This window comes from Diplodia corticola, assembly GCF_001883845.1.
Source record: "Diplodia corticola strain CBS 112549 chromosome Unknown scaffold18, whole genome shotgun sequence".
Taxonomy (NCBI): domain Eukaryota; kingdom Fungi; phylum Ascomycota; class Dothideomycetes; order Botryosphaeriales; family Botryosphaeriaceae; genus Diplodia; species Diplodia corticola.
In genome coordinates this window covers 385,878-408,969 of record NW_017971497.1, presented here as the reverse complement: position 1 = coordinate 408,969, position 23,092 = coordinate 385,878, and the positions used below count along the sequence as shown (strand labels likewise).

Genomic DNA, 23,092 nt, shown 5'->3' with positions numbered 1-23,092 from the left:
GAAGGAGGAATCAAGACCATCGACCCCCCCGGTCGTCCCGGCTGTGCTGAAGACGATCCTGGGGACATGGCCTTACGGTAGTCCAGCAGTAAAGCGAAGACTTGACGGCCAAGATGCTCACAAGACGCTGTTCATTTGGATTTGCTCTAAGTCTTGTCATTTGGGTCATGATGCTGCCTACTCGTATCTATCTGCGCAAGACATTACGTAGATGCGAAGAGGATTGTGGAACAAGTGGCGCGATGATTGTGGGAATATAGTAAAGTAGGAAGAACGCGAAGTGTGGTGTCGTAAGACTTGCTTCAGCCTCTGGAGGCAGGGAAAGCAGCAAGATAATAAGTTTAGAAAAAACGTAGTGGAATCGTAGTAAAGCGCTTAACCCCTGGTGTTCCCTCCCAGAGAGACCACACGCATCCCATATCCCACACACCAACGAAACCTTATTCTACTCTCACCCAAAAAGAAAACCAATGACCCTAATATACACATCAGTTCGCATAAGAATCCGTAACAATCATATTTTGGTCCTCCATCTTTTCCTTCTCGTCTACCGTCTAGTCCTCCTCCTCGTCGATGGTCTCAGGCTTGTCCACCTTACCCGCGACCAACGCGATCAGCGCGGCGCCGACACCGCTGCCATCCTTGGCGATGCCGATGCGAATCTTCTTCTCGCCCTTGTCGCCGATCTCGGGCACCTCGCGCAGGGCCTGGCGGACGTAGTCCTCGAAGCCGGGGTAGAACTCGACGAGCGAGCCGTCGACGCCAATGTCGATGACCTCGTCGCTGAGGCGCCCGGTGTTGATGATGATGGCGGCGATGGCCACGGCCGACAGGCGGGCGGCGCGCTTGCCGACGGCGTTGGCGATGACCTTGACGGCCTCGGCGTCCTCCACCGACGCCGCGCTGATGCCGTAGTCCTTGTCGAGCGTCTGACGCGTGATGCGCAGGCCGGGCGAGGTGTCGGCCTCGGCGATGCTGAGGAACGACGTGTCGATGCCCCATTGCTTGAAGACGCTCGACGACGCGGCGATGTTGGTCGTGCTGTGCATGTCGTTGCTCGACGAGTTGTCGTCCTTGAACAGGGGCACGTCCTTGTTCTTGATCAGGTCGACGAGCGCCAGGCGGAGGATCTCGCCCAGGAACATGCCCGACACGCGCTTCTCAAACATCTGGATGCCCGGGTTGTTGCTGGTCTTGTCCAGCTCGTCGTCATACGGTGTGGTAGGCAGCACCTTCATGCTGTTGTCGAACGAACCCCACTCGGTGTTCACGATCATGTCGCCCGTCGACTTGTCGTACACGGCCTCGGAGTCTGCCTTCAGCTTCGTCACCTTGTCCAGCTTCTCAACGTACGCGCCGTTGGTGCCGGTGCCGAAGATGGCGCCCAGCAGAGTGCCGGTCTTGCCGGGAGACGTGTATGAGCGGGCCATGAGCGTGCCTACAGTGTCGTTGACCAGGGCCGCGACGCGAACGGGCAGGTGCAGCTCGTCGATCTCGGCCTGCAGCAGCGCGCACACATCCTTGCCCACCGCGTCAGGGATGTCGAATCCCTTGGTCCAGCGCATGAGCACGCCCTTGTTGATGCCAATCTGGTGTACAGGGAACGAGAAGGTGAAGCCCAGGTTGAAAATCTCCTCATCGCGGTATCCCTCTTCCAGCGAGGTGGTTTTGCGCCTGCGAATGTGGCCCTGGTAGTGCTCGTTGTGGTGAGCCTTCAGGAAGAGCTCAATCTGCTTGGCGAGGAAGGAGAAGAGCTCCTTGGACGTCTTGGCGACCATCAGCTCGCGCGGGATGGCGACTTTGGTCTGGGTGAGGGTGAAGGTGCTGTTGCCGTGCAGCATGATGGAGCAGACGCGGAAGTTGGTGCCGCCGAGGTCGACAGCCATGTACAGGCCCTGCGCTTCTGTCAGTCCACGCGCAATTGACCGCGAGGCGGCTGGAATTCACCTTCTCGGTGCCATTGGGCACAGCAGTGACGTAGGTAGGGATCTGGCTCAGGTCGGTGTGGTCCTTCTGGAGACCCTCCTCTGCAGGCGGCGGTCAGCGGGCGAGGGCGACGACGAGGGAAGGGAGGGCTTACCCATCTGGTTGATGAACTCCTTGGTGGCGCGGCGCACATCGTCAGAGGAGAAGGCGAACTGCGCGGCCACGCGCTTTGCTTCGTCTGCCAATGCCATGCTGGGTTCAACGGAGGTGTAGAAGGTGTGCTTGTGGGAGACTGGAGGGGAGGACGCGGAGCAGGTCCGCGGGGTTTTATGGAGCAGGCGGTCGGGGAAATGCGAGCCTGGAGCAAAGGCAGGCCGCGGGGGGTCACGAGGGTGGGCTGGTGGGGAGACGGTCGCGAGAAAGAAGCGCGGTATCACGAACTGGGCGAGCAGAACGAGAGCGAGGAATGCTACGGGCAGCAGTCGGCTCCGGAGCTGGAGCTGGATGAGGAACTGTGAGGCGCTCGAGGGCGATGACGACGGAGAATCCGGATCGGAGCGCCGCTGCGGTGATTTAGCAGACCGCAGTCTGCCTGGGGCGTGGGACGTCAGGGCGGATGAAATTGTTGGACGCGGGCCTACTTCGCAGTGAGCGGGGCAGCGTGGCCTTGGGCGGCGGGGCACTACGTAAGAGGGCAGCCCGCGCGGGACTGGCGCTGGCTGCGAGGCGGAGGGCGCGGAGGATGCGCGATTTGCTCCCACGGGGCTGCGAGGGCTGCGATAGGCTGCAGGAACAGGCCTCAGGCGTGTGGTGGTGAGCCGAACGCCCGTCCCTCGCGCGCAGGAACAGCGGTGCTGGGGGCTCCCACCGCCTGGCCTGCCGCTGCAGAAAACATCGTCAGCGAGGACCCGGCCAGAGCCTCATCAGCGCGTCTGGACGCGGCTCCCGCCGCCGCAGCCGCGGTTCGTCGTTTCGGCCAGAGCCGTCCGTGCTTGACTCGCGCCCACACGATTCGCCGCCGCCCGTGGCAGGGCCCATCGCGGCACGCCCCATCGCACCATATCGTCACAGCCCGTTGCAACCACCCGGCAGTCGCCTCGGAGGAATCACGGCATCACCTGCCACCTTGCCCAAAAGCTGTTTGTTCGCCGTCGTATGTATGCTCTACTACTCTCCATTGCCCCACCCGTCTCACTCCACCCTTTTGTGCCCGCCCACCCCCCACCCTCTCCGCCGAACGCTCCCCAGCTCTCTCGTCTGACCAGCACCGAATGTAGTAGTACAATACTTTCCCCGCCTCACGCGACGAGTTTAAATGCTGGTGCATAAACGCAGAATCCGCTGCCAACCCGCTTCCCGCAGCGGCCCTAACATATCACTTGTATAGGAAGCAGAAAGAACAGAACGCAATCGAACCGCAGATGAAACCCAAGCCCCCCACGCAACCCGCGCGCCCCATGCAAACAGATAACAAGGAAAGGACAATTAGGACGCGGCTCCCATCTGGCGTTCCACTTTTCAACAGTCGGCGGCACCGACGCCGATGTATGTACGTGCAGTAGAAAGGGGAATTGAGAGAAGGAGAGAACAGCAAGGAAAACGAGATGTTTCGTGGTGTGTGAATGTCAGTTGGTGTGCGTCTGCAAAATCTGTTGCCCTGATCCAGCCCCGCCCTTCTATCCAGGTCATTAGAGTGAGAAGGAGAAAAAGAAAGGAGAAGAAGGAAAGACCGCCAACGGGCAGCGCATCCGAGTATGGACAAAAGAACGATGGTTGCACTAAAGAGATTTCGAGACTTTTCGATCGTGTGCCGAGCGTGTGACGCGTGCGCGAGCAGATCGCCCTCGGCTTTGCTTGCTGCCAATTAAAGTCATATTGTTGTTTGTTTCTTGGGTTGTTGCGTCGTCGGGGGCAGATAAAACCGGACGTCCCTCAAGCAGAAATGCGCCAACATACTCCAAGTCGAATGCCGCAAATCGTACGTTTTAATCGAAGCGAAGCAGAACCCCCTGCAGCTCAGCGCACGCCAATCTGGGGCCGCGGGCCCAGGCTGCTCTGGCTGCTGGCCGCAGAAGGTTCAGAATCTACAAGAGCGCTGGCGCCGCTGTCACCACTCTCCGCGCTAGCGCTCGCACTTCCAGTCAGACTGCGCACTTGAGGGCCTCTCTTGGACTGAGGGTTGCTCACCCCTACATGTTGTTCAACCTGCTGCGGTGCCACTGCATTGCCGTGGCCGGGCGGGTGCCGCGGGACCGGTTGTCTCATGCCTGGCGGGGATGGCCTGCCGTTGGGTTGTCCGTTAGCGTAGGGAGGATAACCACCGGGAGGCGACGGCCGTCCACGGCCAGGGCTCAGGGGATTACCAGGTGACTGGCTTGCCCTGCGTCCCTGAGGGTAAGCTCCATATCCAGGTGCAGCCATTTCATCCAGACGAGCAGCCGTCAGAGAGTTCGTGCGAGATTGCTGTCCCATGTTTGCGCGGTCGACGTTTCCGTAGCGGTCTGACGAGTATCCGATCAGAGCGTTGTTCATGATCGAATCGTGGAGGCCAGGGACGTCCGACATCAGCCTCGCGCTTGTCCTCTTGTTCATACCTGGGCGTTGACCAAACCGAGAAGGACCGCGGCCGTTCGAGACCGGCGGACCCGGCGGACCGCCCATTTCCGGGTTCTTGCGCAGCTGCTGAGCGCTGGGGGCCTTGCGGGTGCGGCGCGAAGTGACGCTCAACATGTCAAAGTTGTCAGGGTCGATGGCGGGGGGAGCGCGGGCCGCCATAGGATCGAAGAAATCTCCATCATCATCCTCGTCGAAATCCCCGGCGTGCGAAGCCGGAGGCATTGGCCGCCTTGGTCCCGGGGGACCCGCACGCATGTGGTATTCTCTTTCCCTCAAAGCAAGCTCCTTCTGACGCAGGGCGAGTTCTCTTTCTCTCAAAGCAAGATCCCCATTGGACATGTCAGCTCCAGGGTATGGGCCACCATTCGACATGCCATTCACGGGCATGTCACCGTCTTCGGGGACGGTATCATAAAGCATCAAGTGGCTGAACTCCTCCAGGTCGTTGCCTTCCAAAGATGGGCGTCGCTGCATCGGGGGCCCGGGAGGACCGCCGTATCCGTTGCCCATGGGAGGAGGTCCCCGCGGCGGGAAGCCATTCGGAGGCGGCGGGCCCCTCCTCATTCCTGGCGCAGGAATGCCGCCGGTCATGGAAGGCGCTCGGCTTCCGGGACGGCTGCCCTTCATGGGATGACCGTTCATGCCGTTCATGCCATTAGGAGGGGGCCCCCTGGACATTGTAGTAGAAGACATCCTTGGTGGGTGACCACCGGTTTGTTGCGGAGAGACGGGGGCTGCAGGCCGCTGCTGGTTGATGATGTTGGTGTGGTGAAGCATGGCGTACAGTGTCTCAATCCGAGGGACCGGGACGTTGACCTCCTGTGCAAGCTTCATCGGGGAACCTAAATACGTTTCCACCTCCATCGGCCGCTTTGCGGCAAAGTCCTGGTACATCGTACTGTTCGCCTCCTGAGGACGGGTCATCGCTTCGATAGTCTTGTCCTTAAAGTCGGAGCCGAATTGACAACCCTGCGCGGCCGCGATTTGTAGGAGCTCGTCAATGACCCCTGAGATGACCGAGCGGACGCCAACTTTCTCAATAAGTTCCGCATGGTTGGCAGTCTCAAAAAGCACGCTCGGCGGGTGGAACGCAATGTTTCTGCGGCTGAGTTAGCACACTGACAGTCTTCACAGATTTGACGCGTCGTCCTCACCCGATCATCCGCTCGTACTGCTGCTGCCGGATGTTCGGCGAAACCTTGCAGTCCACCTGGCCAGAGCCCAGAGTCATAGCCAACGCATCCGCCATGTCGGATTGGATCGAAGGTGGTATCGACGGATTTTCGCTCGCCGGGCCGACCCAGATTTCTGTGGATCCCGTGTGCTCGAACTCGCTCGCACCCAGCTGCTGCAGCTCCGCGCCCGAAACAAGCGAAAGCACAACATTTGTCGGGAAGCGCTGCTCGAGGAACGACTCGACGCCCAGCGAGTGTGTTGTGTTGATCAGGATGCATGTGTGCTGGGGCGAAACGACAGACTCAATGACCGAGGCGATGTCGTACACATCGGGCAGGGCCTTGACGCAAAGGAAGACGTAGTCGAAGGGTGCTTTCGAGTGGCTTGCTGCCTCTTCGGGGGAACGTACGACTGTGTTCGCGTCAGCTACAGGGATCCTCGCGCGGGCGGTGACTGAAACATGTTTGGTCGACACGTACCTGCACGCGGCTTGAAACGCTCATTGCCGTATAATTTTGACCTGAAGAACAACGCTGTGAGCTCGCCGAACGACCTCGTGCTGTGGAGGAGGAGCTGCCACGTACTTCATCGAAATGCCATACTGTGCCACATGCTCGAAACCTGATTTCCACACCAATGTGACATCGCAGGTATTCGTGGCTTGGAGGCGCCAGGAGAGGAAGGCCGACACGGCATTGCCGCCGACTGTAGGCACAACGTTAGCGTGACATCGTCGCTGAGGGAAAGGGTCCGCGTCGAAGCGAAGCGGCAATCACAGGCAGCGCCCGGATGCGGCGGGCAAGAGCGAAGAAAAAAAAAAACGGAAGCTGAGGTGGAGCTCGCATCGTCGGACGTACCGGACAAGATCCTCAGGCGAGGTGTTGCGGGAGCCATGGTGCGGGTGTGCTGGCCGAAGAGTGGCGGCCTGGGATGACAGGCGGGTTAGGGGACGGGTGCCAGCGGGTTGGCAGGCGTGTCGACAGCCGCGTATCCAGGTCGGGCGCTCGCAGTTTCGCTTCGAGTAATTAAGGAATTAACGGCTTTAGGCGGGATCAGAACGAGCGGAAGCCTAGGCAGGCGTGCGGGCGGCGGTCATGTACTGGGAGGAGGAGGGAGGGGAAGAGAGCGTGCTGGGCGGGAGTCGGATGTTGTGTGTGGTGGTCGAGGTGGAGGTGCGGCAGCAGGGTGATTAGACTATCGGGCGCCGGGCGAGGAAGGATCTCTCAACGGTCGCGAGCGGGCGACGCCAGCGCAGCGGATGCTGATGCGGAAGCTTCCACCAGCCAGGCCACGCAGGACGGGCAGCCACAGTCAAAGAGTCTGGGCGGCGTGCAGTGCGGTGCCGTGCGGGAGCCGGTGCCACAGAAGCTGCGACGGACGATGGAGCGAGCGCGCGGTGATCGTGAGCAGCAGCGCGAGTGATGTGCAGGCGCAGGAGTCGGGGAGGCTCGCGGCGGAAGACAGCGGGCAGGGGCGCGCTTCTGCCGCCGAGCACCCGCTGGACGTCGTGCTGCGGCCTTGCTGCACCTACCTCCAAGCGAAATAATTGCCTTGCCCGCGCCCGCTCCTGGCGCCGTTATAAAACGCACGATCTGCCCGACGTGCCACGGCCGCGAAGCGTTTTCGCCGCACGCCGTTGCTGCTTCCCTGCCCCAGGCGCTGCACAACCCGGCGCTGCTCGTCGACGCTGCGTGTCGGGCGTCCTGCCATCCGCCTGTCGCCCGGCGGGCATTAGTCGCGTCCATGTGCGCGACTGCGCGACTGCCCCCGCTTCGCCGCTTCGCCGCTTCGCCGGGCTCCCGGACGCGGCCTGCGCGTGGCCCGGGCCGAGTCATGAGCATTCAGCACACACGAGGCGCATCGGCCAGCGCTCTGCATGCCTCGCCGTCGCACCGCTGGTATCGGTCGGGCACACAGCTATCGCAGAGAGCAGAGAGCACGCATGCCTGCGCCGTCCGCATGCGCCAAGGCCGACGACGCCAACTGCATCATTGCTGGGGCGTGCGCCGCCAATCCGGGCTTGCGCAGCACTGCAGGTGCCGGTTGCGGTAAGGCGGCTCATCATCAGGACGGCGGTTGATTAACGAGATTAGACGCTGACACCAGCGACGGCCTCTCGAGCTGTGCCGGCGGTCTGGCAGGCAGACAGCGGCACTTGGGGAGCTGCCGCCCGCCCCCCTTTCGCTGGGGGGGATCGAGATCTGGCAGCGTTTCGAAATTTCCCAGTTTCGCTGCTAAGCCCGCCACCTGCGACGATGCACTGTGCCTGCTGCTTGCCATTGCCAGGCGCGGGCGCCTCCCTTTAGCTAGCCTGCCACGCCCTGCCTCTCCCGCTCCAACGTCGGGCTAGTCCTCCTGTTTCAGCCTGAGCGTTGCGCAAGCCGGCGCAGCAGGCGCCGGCTGGGGGCGCCCGCAGGTCAAGCTCTCGCCTGATGTCGATGCCCCAGGAGCATGCTCAGCGGCAGGGGGCCGCAAGAATAGAACAGCAACGCACATCGCCATGCGCCACATCGCTGCTTCGAGGAGGCCGTCTATTCGTTTCATGATCGGCGCAACGGGGGCCTGACTCGCCCGTGCTGCTCGGCCGCGATCTGCTCCGAGGCGGCGAGGGCCTGCCGCCGGCTGCCTCAGTTGCGCAGGGTGCTGCGCCGACTTCAATTGGCGCGGCCCTGGGCTGATCGGCCTCGGGGGTGGCTTGCCAGCAGCCACCAGCGGGCATGCCAGCCCGGAGCCGGCGAGGGCGGCTCAAGCGATAGCGCGCCGCCGTCGACATTATCATTTCGGCCTGCTGGCCTCCACCGGCGCAGGATCATCGAAAGCAGCGGCAGGTCCCATCCCATGGATATTGGCGCGCAATGCGCATCCCAAGATACGCGCACGTCCGCAGCCCAGGACACCGCCCTACGGAGATGCGTGTGCCAGTGCCAGTGCCAGTGCCAGTTTAGCGGACTGTCGTCAATCCAATCGTCACGCCGTCGTCATGGTGTCGATTTTTGGCAGCGACGCGCAGCTCAAGCCAGCGCCGCTGCGCCCAGGGACGGAGCCCAATTTTGCAGGCCCCCAGTTCTTTTTATTGCCGGGCATCTGCCTCCGAGACAACGATGCGAGTGCGAGACCTGCCAATGCACCACACTAGCCGATGGATGGGGTGGGGGTTGGGTCCCCTCAGGCGCGGTTGTTGACAGGACAACATTTCCGCCTGTTGCCGCGGCCAGCGACAGGCCATATCTCCGGCAGCAACGACGACGACGACGACGACGCCGACGACGACGACGATGATAACGACGACGGCAGCGGGGCCCGCGGTCCGGAACGCTGGCGCTATGAAGACTCTCGTCCGGACGCGTTCTGATCGGGCATATTCTGCACGTTTGCGCCCGGCGCGAAGCCTTGGAAGCCGCCCGCCCGTATCTTGCGAACGTCTTTTTCGCAGGTGCACTTGCGCCTATCCGGCGGAGATTCCATCGTCGGGACGCTCCCGCTCTGCCACTGCTCGGCGATCGCACAATCACGGGAAACGAATACGGGCCCCTCAATAATAACCTTGCCCTACCCTCAACCCCCCAGGCCTCCACATCCGTACCTGACTGCCATACCGCATCAGAACCCTAAACGACGGCCGCCGCCGGAGCGAGTCAGAAGGTTTTACAGAGAGATAATAATTACTTTCCGGCAATCGGCCCCAACACTGTTGGAGGAGTGTGCTTTGAGACAACACGAGCCCTATCCGCCGCCCTGGGAAAGGAAATAGAAGGGAAGCAAGCCGGTCTCACCTACAGCGACCCGCACGAGTGTTCCCATCCCTCTAGTCTGCAGGGCGGCCCGCCCAGTTGTGTGATCGCCGGAGACAGCGGAAATTCCTCCTTTGTGTTGCCTCCCAGTCAGCTATTGTTCTTCGACCACTGCATGTCTTGCCCATGATGCCCGCCAAGGTCTGCAAATGCAAAACTCACCACCATATGCCTTATCTTGCCACGCGGACGTCAAGCATCTTGGTTCCGCTGCAGTCATGGGAAGGAATGGAAATAGAGTAGCGAAGGAACGCGCCACCGTTGACCTCCGCTCGCGTGCTGCTCTCCGCCGCCGCCACCTGCGCATATGACAGGCCCCGACCGGGGATGTCCCTCCCGGGGCGCTGCAACCCGCTGCCTTGCTCGACTGGCTTGACCGACCCGGGCGGGACGGGCATGGAAAACAAAATGAAATGGGACAACAAGCCCTAAGCTACTGGCTAGCTCCTCTTGCTCGCAGCGACGGGTATCTTTGCTTTGCAATCCACCAAATTTCTTTTCAGCCACTCAGCTTCGCCGCGCTCCCTCCCACCATGCGCTCGGCGAACGCGTCTCCCGCCCATCCGCCCCGGAGCACCGCGATTCCGCGCGGCGCTCCCGTCGCCGCAGGTAGTAGTGCGTGAGGCTGGCAAGCTTGCGTGCAGCCTCCTACTTTCCCTTCCCTATCTCTCCCCACCCCCGAATCCGCCGCAGTCTTGCTTTGTTTGCCTCTCCATTTCCGGAACAGACCAAAGGGGGGTTCCGAAAGGATGGGGCTGGGGCTTCTTGAACAGCGAATGGACGAAGCATGACGAGGGCACAAGTGCTTACCGCAAAACCCGCCGAATCACATGCTTGCCCGTGAACAAAATCCTCACACACTTTTGCCCGGGCCTCTAGAATCCAACACTGGCCATGGTTGTCGTGAAAGTATCTCGTGAAAAAGAGCATATCCGAATGGTGCGAGAATAGAGAAAGGGAACATGCCACCCCCGCCCACACATCCCTTCGTCAGATCGTTTACATCATCGGTCGGACCGAGAACGCTCGAGCAAATTTGCGACATAGCGAAGAAAAATGAGACGAGCAAAAAAAAAAAACATCCGACAGTTTTGAAGAATTGCATCTTTCCCGCGAGCTAGTTCTCGCAAGCGCAATCCTTGGTGCTTATGAGTTTGGACCCACCCATGGGAGGATCCTGACGAAGGGCTGAAAGGCCTGCAATCTCCCCCAATCATCGGCTCCAAAGTAGGCCTTCTTTCTGTCTGTTGGAATCCTCAATAATGAAAGACAAGTCAGGGTGGAGAAAAGCAAGCCGGCAGAGGAGGACCTAGAATTCCAGGTCCCAGTTTTCATGCATCGGATAGACAACCCAAATCAGAAAAGGATGCAGAGGACAGCTCTCGATAAATTAATAGAAAGGCTGATATATCGACCAATGTCCGTACCATGAGTCTTGCATTTCATCGGCGAAGTAGAGTACAGCAGCAACCGAGCATCAGCTCATCCGAATCCCTGACGCCGAAAGCTTTTCTTAGGCAGCATGCTCTGCCTCAATAATCACGCGCAGCAACATCAAAAGGCGCTCAAGGATTCTTCCAGGAACGCTCACATTCTTGACCAATTTGGTAATCCTATCTCAAGCCCACAAGTCTCCCTTAGTTGGCCATGTAGGTGCTAGCGTCGATGCCGCCCTCGGGGAACTCACTGCATCCGAGGTTAGTAAATCTCACATGAATCGGTGAACGGCGGGAACTTACGGAAGAGGAACTTCGAATCTCTTCTCAACCTCCTTCAGGACTTGCTCGTCCTGCTCGCTGCTGACGAACGAGATGCTGAGACCCTTGGTACCGAAACGACCAGCACGACCGACACGGTGAAGGTAGGAATCGGCATCGCCGGGAAGATCGTAGTTGATGGCCAGGTTGATACGCTCGATATCGATACCACGACCGAAAACATCGGTGGCAACACAGATACGCTTGTTGAACTCCTTGAACTCCTTGTAGCGCTTGATACTGTGCGGAAGTCAGTGGCCATTCGTCTAACGTGGGTGTTGCAGTTGCACATACCGCTCCTCCTGAGAAACGCCGGAATGAACCGCGATGGAGGGGAAGTTGCACTCGCGCAGAAGCCTGTCCAACTCGGTCGCGCGGAGAGTGCTCTTCACGAAGATGATGACCTGGTTGAACTCGAGGTTGTCAAGCAAGTCGTTCAACTTGCGATTCTTCTCGGCCTCGCTCAACTTGATGTAGTACTGTTGCAGACCGTGCAGGGTGAGCTTCGACTCGTCGTCGACGTAGATCTCGAGCGGGTTGCGCATGAACTTCTTGCAGATCGGGCGCGTCTCCTTGGCAAGGGTGGCGCTGAACATCATGACCTGCTTCGTGGTGGGGGTGGCGCGGAAGATCTCCTGGACGTCACGGCGCATGTCTGTTGAAAACAAAACCCAGTCAGTACGTTGTTCCTGTCATCCAATGACGGATATGGATGTGCATACCAATCTGGTCAAGCATCTTGTCGCACTCATCGAGGACGAACATCTTGATACCACCGAGACGAAGCTTCTTCTCACGCACAAGAGCGTTCAGTCTGCCGGGAGTACCGACAATGATATGCGGGTGGGTGTCCTTGTTCGAAAGAACCTCGATATCCTTCTGCATAGGAGTACCACCGTAGAAGACAGAGGTCTTCACGTCCGGAAGGTACTTGCTGAAGCGAGCATACTCGTTCTTGATCTGGTAGGCAAGTTCACGAGTGTGGCAAAGGACCAGGACGGCGGTTTCACCAGCGATAGGCTCGAGCTGCTGGAGAGTGGCCAGGACGAACACAGCCGTCTTACCGAGACCAGACTTTGCCTGGCAGAGAATGTCGGAACCGATGATGGCTTGAGGAATGCAAATTTGCTGGACTGTTGCGGAGAACCGACGATGTTAGAGACTTGGTCCAAAGAGATCGTAACGATAAGAAGCAATCGAGCGTCGCGTCCGTCCATCTCGCAAAGTTGACCGTGCGAAGATCAGGCAAGATCAACCACATGGAGAAGGCCGTCTCCATCCGCACGTCGGCACGGAGAACAGAATCTCGGGGATTCCAAGACTGGAAAGGCAGATTCTGCGAATCCGGCACTCTATTTCATGTGGCCAATCCAGTCATAGCGCAAAGCCTTCGCGTACAGGTCTTGTGTTTATAGGCAGCCGCCGGCCTGTGCGATCCATCCAGAGACGTTTTGACTTTTTTTTTGCGCGCGCTTCCATCGATTGAGCCCGTCACTTGGGGAGGCTGGATTCGCGGGCGCTTGGTTTGCGGAGATGGACGGACGCTTCTTGAAGGACGGAGGAGCTTGAGGGGAAAGGTTAAAACTGACCCTCCGAAGGATGTTCGAAACCGCAGTCGGTGATGGCACGCAGAAGCTCCTGCTTGAGGAGGAAGTCCCGGAAGCCGGTAGAGTGGATGCCGACGTAGCTGCCCTTCTTTTCGCCGGTCACAGTCAGATCGCCCTTCTTCTGTTCACCGTTGGCGGCGGCGCCGGTCGCGCCGGTGGCGACGGCATCGGCCTGGTTGAGCTCCTCGTCGGAGTAGTCGATGAGATCCTCCTCGTGCGACATGGCGAAGGCGACGGCGGGCGGATATGGGTGTGTGGAGGCGCGTTGAGGTGGTGTCGGACGCGACTTTGGACGTGTCCGGTGATGTCAGTGGTGCGGAGCCCTGGCGCGCGAAGTCGTCGAAAAGGCCGTAAGGTCGGGGCTGCGCGGTCGCAAGGTATGGCAACTGAGCAACTCTTCTGCGCGATTGCCACGAGCTGATGAGGGCAAGTGGTAGAGGTGGTGGTTTGGATGATGGAGATGGGCGGGCGGGCGAGGCTGCTTTGTCGAACGCCGGAAGCTGAAAACGTAGGGCGATCCTAGCTCCTCACGTGATCGCGTCTCCAACAAATAACGGCGCCGCCCACCTCGCTTCCCAACGCGCCTTTGTGACGCCAGCTCGACGCGCCCTGCCGCTCTCTGTTTCTTGCAGCAAACAACCTTGCATATCCGCGTCCGGCACTATGGCTAAGGGAGACGCATCGAAGCCAAAGGCGGTGCCCAACAAGCACTTGCATTCGCGCATTTCCTACCTCTACCAGGCCGCCACCTACCTCGCCAACCAAAGCGGCCAGCGCGCCGAGCAGAGGAACGGCGGAAATGCTGGTGATCCCGGCCAGAACGCCTTTCCTCCAGGCCTGCCCTTCTACTATGCGTCACATCTCCACTCGGTCTCCATGAAGTCGCAAATTCGGCTCTCACAAGACGTCAAGAATTCCGTTTGTAAGCGCTGCAATGCTATTCTAATCCCTGGGAACACGTCCTCAAGCAAGATTGAGAACCTAAGTCGGGGAGCCAAAAAGCCTTGGGCCGATGTACTCGTTGTCGAGTGCAACGTCTGCAACGCACAGAAACGCTACCCTGTCGGAGCTAAGCGGCAGCCCAAGAAGAGCGAGAAAGCAAGGCCAGCAAGCATGAGAGCCGACAAGGACGTGACCGAAAACATGGAAATGGAGAAGCGTTAGAGATATGGCAAATGATGCAGCGATGGAGCCTTCGCTAGGGCGCTATATCCGGGCCGTTCGGGGCGGCGAGTGCTGTTTTGGGATCGGGGCAGGCGCGGGTCGGACGCTCCGTTCCGCCGCTCGACCTCAAACTCCAAACTCCGAGTGTGAATCCACAATGACAACAGACCTCGCCCCTTTTAAAAAGATCCTGGTCGCCACTGTGCCAAGATGACAAGCTTCAGCCTCACCTGCACAAAATCATGGCTACTGCTGATCACTCGGGCTCAGTTCCCACACACGACCATACCGAATCTCGAGGCCACGATGAAGATACCGTTCAAGCCGCCGGCGAAAACGTAGCACCAGACAGGCACATGCCCGCCGAAGACCACGAAACCAGCGAGGCCAGGAATGAAACAACCACAACAGACGTGGAGGCAGCAGCAGCGGAGCCCGCACCGCCACCAATCCACTCGGTATTTTCCAAGAAAACCAAGCTTCTCATAATCACCATGACTACCATGGCAAGCTTCTTCTCTCCGGTCTCCGGCCAGATCTACCTACCCGCACTGAACACTCTGGCCAAGGAATTCCACGTCTCGCTCGCTGACATTAACTTCACTGTCACGAGCTATATGATTTTTCAGGGCATAGCACCCATGTTCTTTGGCGACCTGGCAGACCAACTCGGACGAAGACCTACCTACATCTGCTGCTTCGTCATTTTCTTCTTTGCCAACTTGGGCCTCGCCCTGCAGCGCAACTACGCGGCGCTACTCGTGCTCCGAGCCATGCAGAGCAGCGGCAGCAGCGGTGTCATCGCCTTGGGCAACGGCGTCATATCCGACGTGACGACCAGCGCAGAGCGCGGCTCTTACGTTGCCTGGGTTCAGATGGGAACCCAGCTTGGTCCCGCCCTTGGGCCTATCCTTGGCGGCGTCCTTGCACAGTTTCTCGGATGGCCGTCCATCTTCTGGTTCTTGGCCATTAGCGGCGGCGTCTACCTTATCCTGTATATCATCCTGATCCCGGAGACGGGTAGAAACGTCGTCGGTGATGGCTCGCTGCCGCCGCAGGGCTGGAACAAGTCTTTGCTCAACATCATTGCAGAGCGTAGACGCAAGAAGAACGGACTTGAACGTACAGTCTCGCGGCAGGCCAAGCATGAGGAGAGCAAACGGCTCGCGGCGGGGCGACATCTACGTTTTCCCAACCCGTTCCAGGCGCTGCGCATCGTCGTCGAGAAGGACGTCTCACTGATACTACTAGCACTCTCCATCCTTATGACCGGCTTCTTCTGCATGATCGTGCCCATGCCTGGCATCTTCGCCAGCACCTACGGCTTCAACGACCTCCAGATCGGCCTCTGCTACATGTAAGTACCCGAAAAATGTCCGGTATGTTTAGCAGTCTCTGCTTGCTGACCCGTATACAGACCTTTCTCAGCCGGTGCCATGCTCGGCAGTCTCGCCTGCGGCCGCTTCCTCGACCATAACTTTCGCCGTGTCGCAGCTAAGCACGGCATCACCGTCGATCGCAAGCGCGCCAGTAGCATGCGGAACTTCCCCATCGAGCGCGCCCGGCTCGAAATCATCTGGGCTCCGCTGGTCATCGGGAGTTTGTCGACGCTCGTATGGGGCTGGGTACGTCTCCCTCATCCTCCCTCGCCCAACCCTTTCCTTGTGTCTCCTCCCTTCATCCGTGCCTCCCATCACTGACCCTCACTGACACAACCATCCAACCAGGTTCTCCGCGCCCAAACCTCTCTTGCAGCGCCCCTCGTCATCCTTTTCATCGGCGGCGCTATGCTCTCGGGCACTATGTCGATGCTTATGACACTGCTGGTCGACCTGTACCCGCAGCGTGCCAGCACGGCCATGGCCGGCCTGAACTTGTGCCGTTGCAGTATGAGCGCCACCGGCACCGCGTCCGTCGAGTACATAATCCGCGCGTGGGGCCTCGGCTGGACGTACACGTTTCTCGGCTTGCTGATGCTGGTGGGCAGCATAGCGCCGTTGGCGGTTGTGGTGTGGAAGGGGCCGAGATGGCGGGAGGATAGGTTTTTGAGGATGGAGAGGAAGGAGAAGAAGGATAAGGAAGAACGAAAGACGTTGGATGGGGGTGTGAGGAGGGGTGATGGTGGTGTTAATGGTGTAGAGGAGCGTGTGCGGGAGGAACTTGAGGAGGGGGAGAGGGAGGAAGATGTTGGACCGCAGCAGAGTGGAGGTGATGCCAAGGCTGACGGACGGAAGTAACGTCTGATATAGGCCGCGATACGAGCTTTTATCTCTTATATGAGGTCCGTTCACTTAGTATCACGGCAGAGGACCACGACCCCCAGCATGGTATCATAGATGTATGATAAGTGTCAACAAATAATGCCCAGCCTTTGGGACTATACCTCAAGCCTTTCTCCAATGATCTGACGAAGAGTAACAATCTGACTGCTTATTGGTAGCCTTGCACGTGCAGCAAAAGAAATTACACGCCATCGCACTCGCACAGCGCGGGGCTGGCCGCGCCCTCCTGCACACCATCGCCCGCTCTCGGATACCCGCAAAGACAATCTATTGCCCAGTAGAGCAGCCAAGCCCTTTCGGTCGATCCTGACGTATACTTGGCGCAAGCGATGGTGGCCAGTTGAATACGAACGGGAACACGAAAGTGGTTAACCAAATTTAGTAACGAATCGCCCTGCCGCAGGGAGCGAGAGTGGGCGATCATATCAGCTGCGGTGCTCGTAATCAATCGACTGTGGGGGATCAGCGCGAGCACTCTGTCACAGACGTACCCGACTGGAGGGGAAGGGAAAGGCTTTGCGCCTGCAAATACGATGGTACCGATCTGTCGGGTGCGGGTCTGGACTGGCATTTTAAGACACGAGAATGTTGGGCGGAAAAGTATGCAAGGGATTGAATCACCTTACCAACATGAAGGGACTGGGGTATGACTTGGACTGTTCTGTCCGAAACGCAGCAGAGTACTTGAATTGAGCTTTGGATGGCCAGGATATGAGATTTGATGCCTGTTCCGTTATTTCGTCGTATTTTCATAGCAGAGTCTGTTGAAGTGTTGTTGATGATAGCAAGATATCCTAAAAATTGTCACCACTGAGATAAGGGAGAAAATAACTTCTACCCCTTCCCTCATGCTCGGATCGTGAAGGTATGGGCACTCCCCCCAACAATATCAAGTATCGCTACTCCCTGGGACCGTCACCTACGGATGATGGTATTACGTTAATTTCCCATTTGGTTCTACCTTGGGCCATATACAGAACCTCTTACCGACGAGTTCCTGATCACTGAGCCCCAAAAGCCATCCGTTCTACCCAAAACTTCTGCAGTGTAGGAAAACCTCCGTGATCTTGGGAACTTCGATAAGTATCCCAAAGTTCACGATCAAGAGTTCAGTGGTCTCTTCGACAGGTTTGCAGGATATTTTCTTCCAGAAACATTCCTGCTCACCTTCAAGATATTCCCTAGAACGGATTTCAATAGTCAGATGCTGGATTTCCAGTGGCAGATTAGCCGCCGGCTGGAAAAGGGCCGTGATGTCCACAGCTGCGTCAAGAGCATCATCCGAAATGTACATGAATGGCCCCGGGGTCTCCGTTCTTGGCTGTACTGATCGACATTTGGTAGGGCATCAGGCTTGCCGTAGTGAGGAAGCAAGAGAAGCAACGGAATTAGGCTAGTGGTATCTAACAGTGGACGTGTAAATGGCTGCTGGTATAGCATGACGTGGTCGAGGTATGGGAGAGATTATGGCTCTGCAGCGTCGGCCAACGTGTAGGTGGTCTTTCAGTTCCGTTACCAGCCTAAAAGCTCCAGAGAGTGCACTGAAGCGAAAGATCACTAAAATGGCCGTAGGAGTATTTGAACAAGGCAAGTATGTCTGTAATCTTGCCACGATCCTTGATCCTTGTTGATCACACTACTTGAGGAGAAACCGACATGTCGGAACATACCATTCTAATGTAGTAGCTGCCTTGTCGAGTTCCGTCTATGAAATGGTCGTAGAACCGAAGTAAACAGTGAGAGTCTCGAAGTTATCCAAGATGAATCTTCGCAGGGAGAGTGTCTGTTGGTACTAGTCTCCTAAAAGAACTTGAGAAAGGTAATGTCAACTCGGACTTTCTCGAGATGTCCCCCTTGCTCGCTTGTGTACAGGACTCGCTATGCGGCGGATGGCATTCAGTTAGAACTGATATCAGGGGACTACGACATTGGAGAGTGCATCCCACTGGCAGAGTAAGAGAAGCGATTTGCTATTCGCTCTTTCATTACACGGTTTCGGACGACAACTTGCGACAGACGCGATACCAACAGCACTTGAGCATCATCGCCACGGAGAATACTGAATGTAAGCTAAATTTTCTCAAGCCGGGTGTATTCATTGACTTTTGACAAAATCCCCGAACTATTCTTCGTATGTACCATCTTCTCACACTACGAATCCAAGGAATGCCTGAATCAACTGAGGAACTGGCTCGGGGCCTGATATCACCCACACAACTGCCTCCAAACAGCGCGATGAGCCAACACAGTTTCTTCCGTTAACTCCGGTTCACCCACAGGCATGCTAAGCTACGGTAGTGGACTCTTGTTTGGGGGTTCTGAGTGCTTTTGAAGATATGGAATATCCAGTATACCATCTTTGGGGAACGACTATATTACCTCTGCTTGGTGAGAAGACAGTTTCGGAATCAATCAATAGCTGGGGGGGTCCAACGGATAGGGACTCTGTATCTATTCCGCTTTCAGGGGCGCGGGGGCGTCCAGTATCGAGAATCGAATCCGAGGGATTTCTCGATGCATTCTTGTGGAGAGCCTCCAAACCGACCGCTCGTCGCCCCGGATTCTCGAGTTGGCCTTGGGCAGGGTTCGTGTCTTTTCGAAGTGCACCAGTCGCATACATTACCGCTCACATGTGAAATGTTCGGCAGAGCTGGTTGTAGGCGGTGGCGGCCGAAAAGGAAGAAGAGGGAGAGATTCGCACCGATATGCTGGTATAAGAGGAATGGAGATGGGTGAGAGGAAGGTTGAAGAGGACAACAACGAAAGGGCAGCGGGCGGCTTAGGGCAACCGCAAAGGGCAAAGATCGACGCTGAGCTCTTGTGGCTGCATGGCGTCCGTGGCCCTAGCTTCACTTCAATCACATCATCGCACCCCCGGATGCTGCAATCACCACAGTTCCCAAAATGCCGGCGCACGCGACGCGTAAGGCATCTTATTGTCGACAGACTGTGGCCTTCTCCAACTGTGCCGACGCCTGCGCCAGCCACGCGTTGCTTCAGGTCTGGACTTGGCTGCAACCTTTGTTTGTGGCAGCTGCCAATTGGACCTGTTGCACGGCAAGTTTCTCCCATCTGACTCGCCAATCCAGAAGTTAATTGCCATGGCGCATAGATCAAGCCTGGATGGAGGCTTCGGTTCAGCTCCATCATGCCGAGCTGAGAAGTCATTCAACCTTGCACTGGAATGCTTTCTGTTGCTTATAGTGCTCGGCTCTTGGCCTGTTTCCCCATGGACATCCCCAGCCGTCGATCATCGCCGACGAGCGTTATGCGAGTGCGGCTCCATCACGGAGCTTGCCTCTAATCTTGAGGAACTTGCTCCGTGTTTGCCTCTTTTACGGAGCACGCCATCGGAAAGGCCCACACGAAGACCACGCGGTGAAGCCGAAATCCGCGCTTGGCATAACAGACTGCCGACCGATCATACGTGCGCACCCGTTAGCTGCGAAAAAATGGCCGTGAGGTATCCACATCTGCCCGGATTTGCATTGACTCTGATTTTGTATTTGAACCGGAACTTCACTCCGTAGCTAAGATACCTCACTTTCAGGGACGGACTTGCTACACCGTTCTCAGCCCCCCACCCCCTGTCCCCAGCGAAACGGCTGCACATTCCCTACCGCTTGATACTGGACTGCCCGTCTTAAGCTTGTCGCAATCTTGGCATGGAGTCAAAAATCCCTGATGTCGAGGAGCATCCCTCGCGCTTCTACAACAGTGAGAAACCCGACAGCTCGGCCTCTTCGGATGGCCAGCCCGACTGGACGGATGAGGAGGAGAAGAAGCTGGTCCGCAAGATCGATCTGATCTTGATGCCCCTTCTTATTCTCCCATTCATTGCTCTTCAGCTCGACCGGGGCAACATGTGAGTTTTCTCAAGCCCGTCTCCAGACGCTTCGTTATGCTGACGAGCTTGTAGGGGCAACGCAGTGACCGACGGCTTCATGGTAAGTTTCGTACCAATACTTTACCAGGAAGCACCACTGACAAGCAACCAGGAAGACGTAGGGATCAACCAGGCTCAGTACAATGTTGGTCAGCAGCTGCTGTCTGCAGGAATCGTCGTTTTGGAGGTCAGCCCGACCCCCACATCACCAAGCACGCCATTTCTCTCACCGGGAGCTAATGCACGTTGTAGATCCCGTCCAACCTTGTCTTGTATCGCCTTGGCCCGCAGGTGTGGATAAGCTTCCAGATCTTCGCCTGGGGCCTCGTGGCCACTTTTCAGGCATTCCAAAAAGGCCTCGGAGCCTATCTGGCTACCAGGCTCCTGCTTGGGTTAGTAAGCCGAGCCCTGGCGTGTAGATGACGTGCTGACCCAAGACAGGTTGATGGAGGCTGGCTTCATCCCTGCCTCTCTCTATGCCATCACAACGTGGTACAAGACGAAAGAGATGAGCGTACGTTTCGCCATCTTCTTCTTCGGCAACTACGTTGCGCAAGCCGCCTCGGGATTGATTGCCTACGGCGTCCTTCACATGCGTGGAGTGGCTGGTTTGACAGGCTGGCAGTGGTTGTTCCTTGTAAGCCATCCATCTCAGCACACAACTTGTTTGGGCGGCGAACTGATAGCTTGCTAGATTGAGGGCATGTACACGGTCGTGGCCGGGGCCATCTACATGGCATTTTACCCCAAGAGCCGAGACGATCCAGTTCCCTTCACGCGCATCACGTACTTCAACGAGAGAGAAAAGCACATCATCGCACAGCGAGTCATTTTGGACGACCCGAGCAAGGCCACTGGAGCGCGGAAGACGATTTCGATGGAAGAGCTGAGATGGGCTGTGAGTCTCAAGTGCTGTCTTCAGAGGATAAGGACTGACGTGTGGCTCAGCTGTCGGACTGGACGATTTACCCTCACTGCCTCCTTACTATCGCTGCGCTCGCGCCATCATCGACGTACAGTGCCTATGGACCCAAGCAGATCATCTCTTTCGGCTACGAGAAGCTCCAGAGCAACGCACTCTACTCGATTGGTCTTTGGATACAACTCTTCACTTCTCTGGGATTCAGCTTTTGGGCGTAAGTGGGGCTCTGGACGCAGAAGATGGAATTTGGCTGACAATGAGCAGTGACAAGCTCAAGAAGAGAGGCATTCCCGTCGGCACCGCCCTTGCCCTGTGGTGGGGCTTCAACCTTGGTGCGTTGGTTGTGCGCTACTCGGACAATCACGGCAAGAGACTTGCTATGATGATCATGGCCCTGGCCTTCTCCAACATCTGGCGTAAGTAAAGCTGAGACTGACTGGTGACTCGAAATGTCTGACAAACACGGCGTAGACCCCTTGAACAGCTCGTGGCTTGCCATCAATGCACGGTCTCCGGCGGACCGGAGCATCAAGATGGCATGCATCGTCATGTCGGCCAACTTGGCTGGTATCATCGGTAGCCAGATCTTCCAGCCATCCGACTCGCCTACCTACACCGTCGGTCGCACCGTCAACGTGATACTGATATCTGTCGCGTTGTTCTTCTGCTTGTTGCAGAACGGGGTGTATCGCGTGCTGAATCTTCGCAACAAGCAGAAGATCAAAGCCGGCAAGGCCGAGGAGAACGAAGTCCGGAAATATATGCTGTGAGTGCTGGGAGCAACCGAGACCTGTTTACATTGAGAGACACGAGTGCTTCACGAATAGATAATGTAGTAATGCCACAACTTCTTTTCCTACTTGGGCGATGCCAGCAGTGTTCTCTCCCCGTGCAAGCAGGCCAGTATAATAAATACGACGGGTAACGGCTAAGGTCGGCACACGGCTCAATGCAAACAGCCGAAGCTCGACGAGCGAGTAAGTAGCGCCAAGCGCACCTAATCTCCCACCGCAGACGCCACCATCAACCACTCGACCGAACCATCAGCTTCTGGACCCCCTTTCGCCCTGGGTTCGACCGCAGCCCAACTCCTCAGCCTATCTCGGCCTCCCAACACGACGCCAACTTCTGGTGAACGAATCCGACGAGCGTGTGGCTCGCCGGGCGGTCCGTGGATGAACTGCAGCGCACTGCTGGCGCCCCCAGCGCCGCCAAAAATAACCCTCCGTGGCACGCGCTGCGTCGCACGGGTCAGGTTTTGACGAACGACATGCGCCGGCGAACCTTATCCGCGTCTTCCCGACCTCATGCCAAGACGTGCTTGTTCCTACCCACAAGTCATGCGTCCTCGTAGGGCTACCCGGAAACAGCTAGAGGGAGGTAAGTACCGCTCTGCTTAGCCTGGTATTGTTGTTCACCGACACTGCTACCTCGAGTTCTGCTGCGCGTGTAATTACATTGCATTGAAAGTTGATGGAAACCAGAACGGTGAGCAAGTAAGCAGTGCTTGCCAAGGACGAGGAAGACAGAAGCACGGACACAGCTACATGAGTCTTTGAAGTATACGAAGATGTGCAATTTAGCGTATCGTTGCTTATACGTATACCACAAGGCCAAGGTACATTCTATCATCTTGCAGCTATACTTGCTAATAAGCCAAGGAATTCCACCAAGCGCGCTAACGAGCGCTTATCAAACGCTTGACAACCCAGCCGTTTTCAGCCGTTGAAGAGCCTTGGTCACGAGCGAGCTGTCTTGCCGTTTCGGGCATCGTCGAGCCAGCCGTTAGGGTCCCGGTACGGGAAAGCTGTCCAACATGTGACTTTGCGCACCCCCTCACGAACAAGCTTCAGACTTGAGGCTTGAGGCTTGTGAGGCGCTCGCCTTCACCGTGTTCCCACGCAGCCGTGCGGGAGACGAACGGCGCCGAGTGAAGGCCTGGGCACCGCGCGCGCGGCACATGGG

General features: G+C 57.6%; 6 protein-coding genes across 6 annotated transcripts; 3 read left to right on the top strand and 3 right to left on the bottom strand.

Moving 5' to 3' along the window:
* Positions 1 to 554: 554 nt before the first annotated feature.
* Positions 555 to 2,177, bottom strand: BKCO1_18000124 (hexokinase; the record flags this gene model as incomplete). The annotated part of the gene is made up of 3 exons (XM_020271756.1): positions 555 to 1,895; positions 1,948 to 2,027; positions 2,081 to 2,177. The coding sequence occupies 3 exons, from the start codon at positions 2,175 to 2,177 to the stop codon at positions 555 to 557; spliced, it is 1,518 nt and encodes a 505-aa protein (XP_020131485.1).
* Positions 2,178 to 3,942: 1,765 nt separating this feature from the next.
* BKCO1_18000123 (alcohol dehydrogenase) lies at positions 3,943 to 6,612 on the bottom strand (the record flags this gene model as incomplete). The annotated part of the gene is made up of 5 exons (XM_020271755.1): positions 3,943 to 5,641; positions 5,697 to 6,129; positions 6,198 to 6,238; positions 6,303 to 6,423; positions 6,576 to 6,612. The coding sequence occupies 5 exons, from the start codon at positions 6,610 to 6,612 to the stop codon at positions 3,943 to 3,945; spliced, it is 2,331 nt and encodes a 776-aa protein (XP_020131492.1).
* A 4,534-nt stretch (positions 6,613 to 11,146) lies between these two features.
* Positions 11,147 to 13,096, bottom strand: BKCO1_18000122 (atp-dependent rna helicase sub2; the record flags this gene model as incomplete). Its single annotated transcript, XM_020271754.1, has 5 exons — positions 11,147 to 11,195; positions 11,249 to 11,506; positions 11,561 to 11,921; positions 11,989 to 12,399; positions 12,856 to 13,096. 5 exons carry the CDS (start codon positions 13,094 to 13,096, stop codon positions 11,147 to 11,149), a joined length of 1,320 nt encoding a protein of 439 aa, XP_020131491.1.
* A 440-nt stretch (positions 13,097 to 13,536) lies between these two features.
* Positions 13,537 to 14,037, top strand: BKCO1_18000121 (rnase p rpr2 rpp21 subunit domain-containing protein; the record flags this gene model as incomplete). The annotated part of the gene is made up of 1 exon (XM_020271753.1): positions 13,537 to 14,037. The coding sequence occupies one exon, from the start codon at positions 13,537 to 13,539 to the stop codon at positions 14,035 to 14,037; it is 501 nt and encodes a 166-aa protein (XP_020131490.1).
* Positions 14,038 to 14,279: 242 nt separating this feature from the next.
* Positions 14,280 to 16,274, top strand: BKCO1_18000120 (major facilitator superfamily transporter; the record flags this gene model as incomplete). The annotated part of the gene is made up of 3 exons (XM_020271752.1): positions 14,280 to 15,394; positions 15,455 to 15,662; positions 15,765 to 16,274. 3 exons carry the CDS (start codon positions 14,280 to 14,282, stop codon positions 16,272 to 16,274), a joined length of 1,833 nt encoding a protein of 610 aa, XP_020131489.1.
* Positions 16,275 to 19,984: 3,710 nt separating this feature from the next.
* On the top strand, positions 19,985 to 21,897 carry BKCO1_18000119 (alternative sulfate transporter; the record flags this gene model as incomplete). The annotated part of the gene is made up of 9 exons (XM_020271750.1): positions 19,985 to 20,184; positions 20,239 to 20,266; positions 20,318 to 20,392; positions 20,458 to 20,597; positions 20,647 to 20,842; positions 20,900 to 21,103; positions 21,154 to 21,341; positions 21,392 to 21,543; positions 21,599 to 21,897. 9 exons carry the CDS (start codon positions 19,985 to 19,987, stop codon positions 21,895 to 21,897), a joined length of 1,482 nt encoding a protein of 493 aa, XP_020131574.1.
* Positions 21,898 to 23,092: the final 1,195 nt, after the last annotated feature.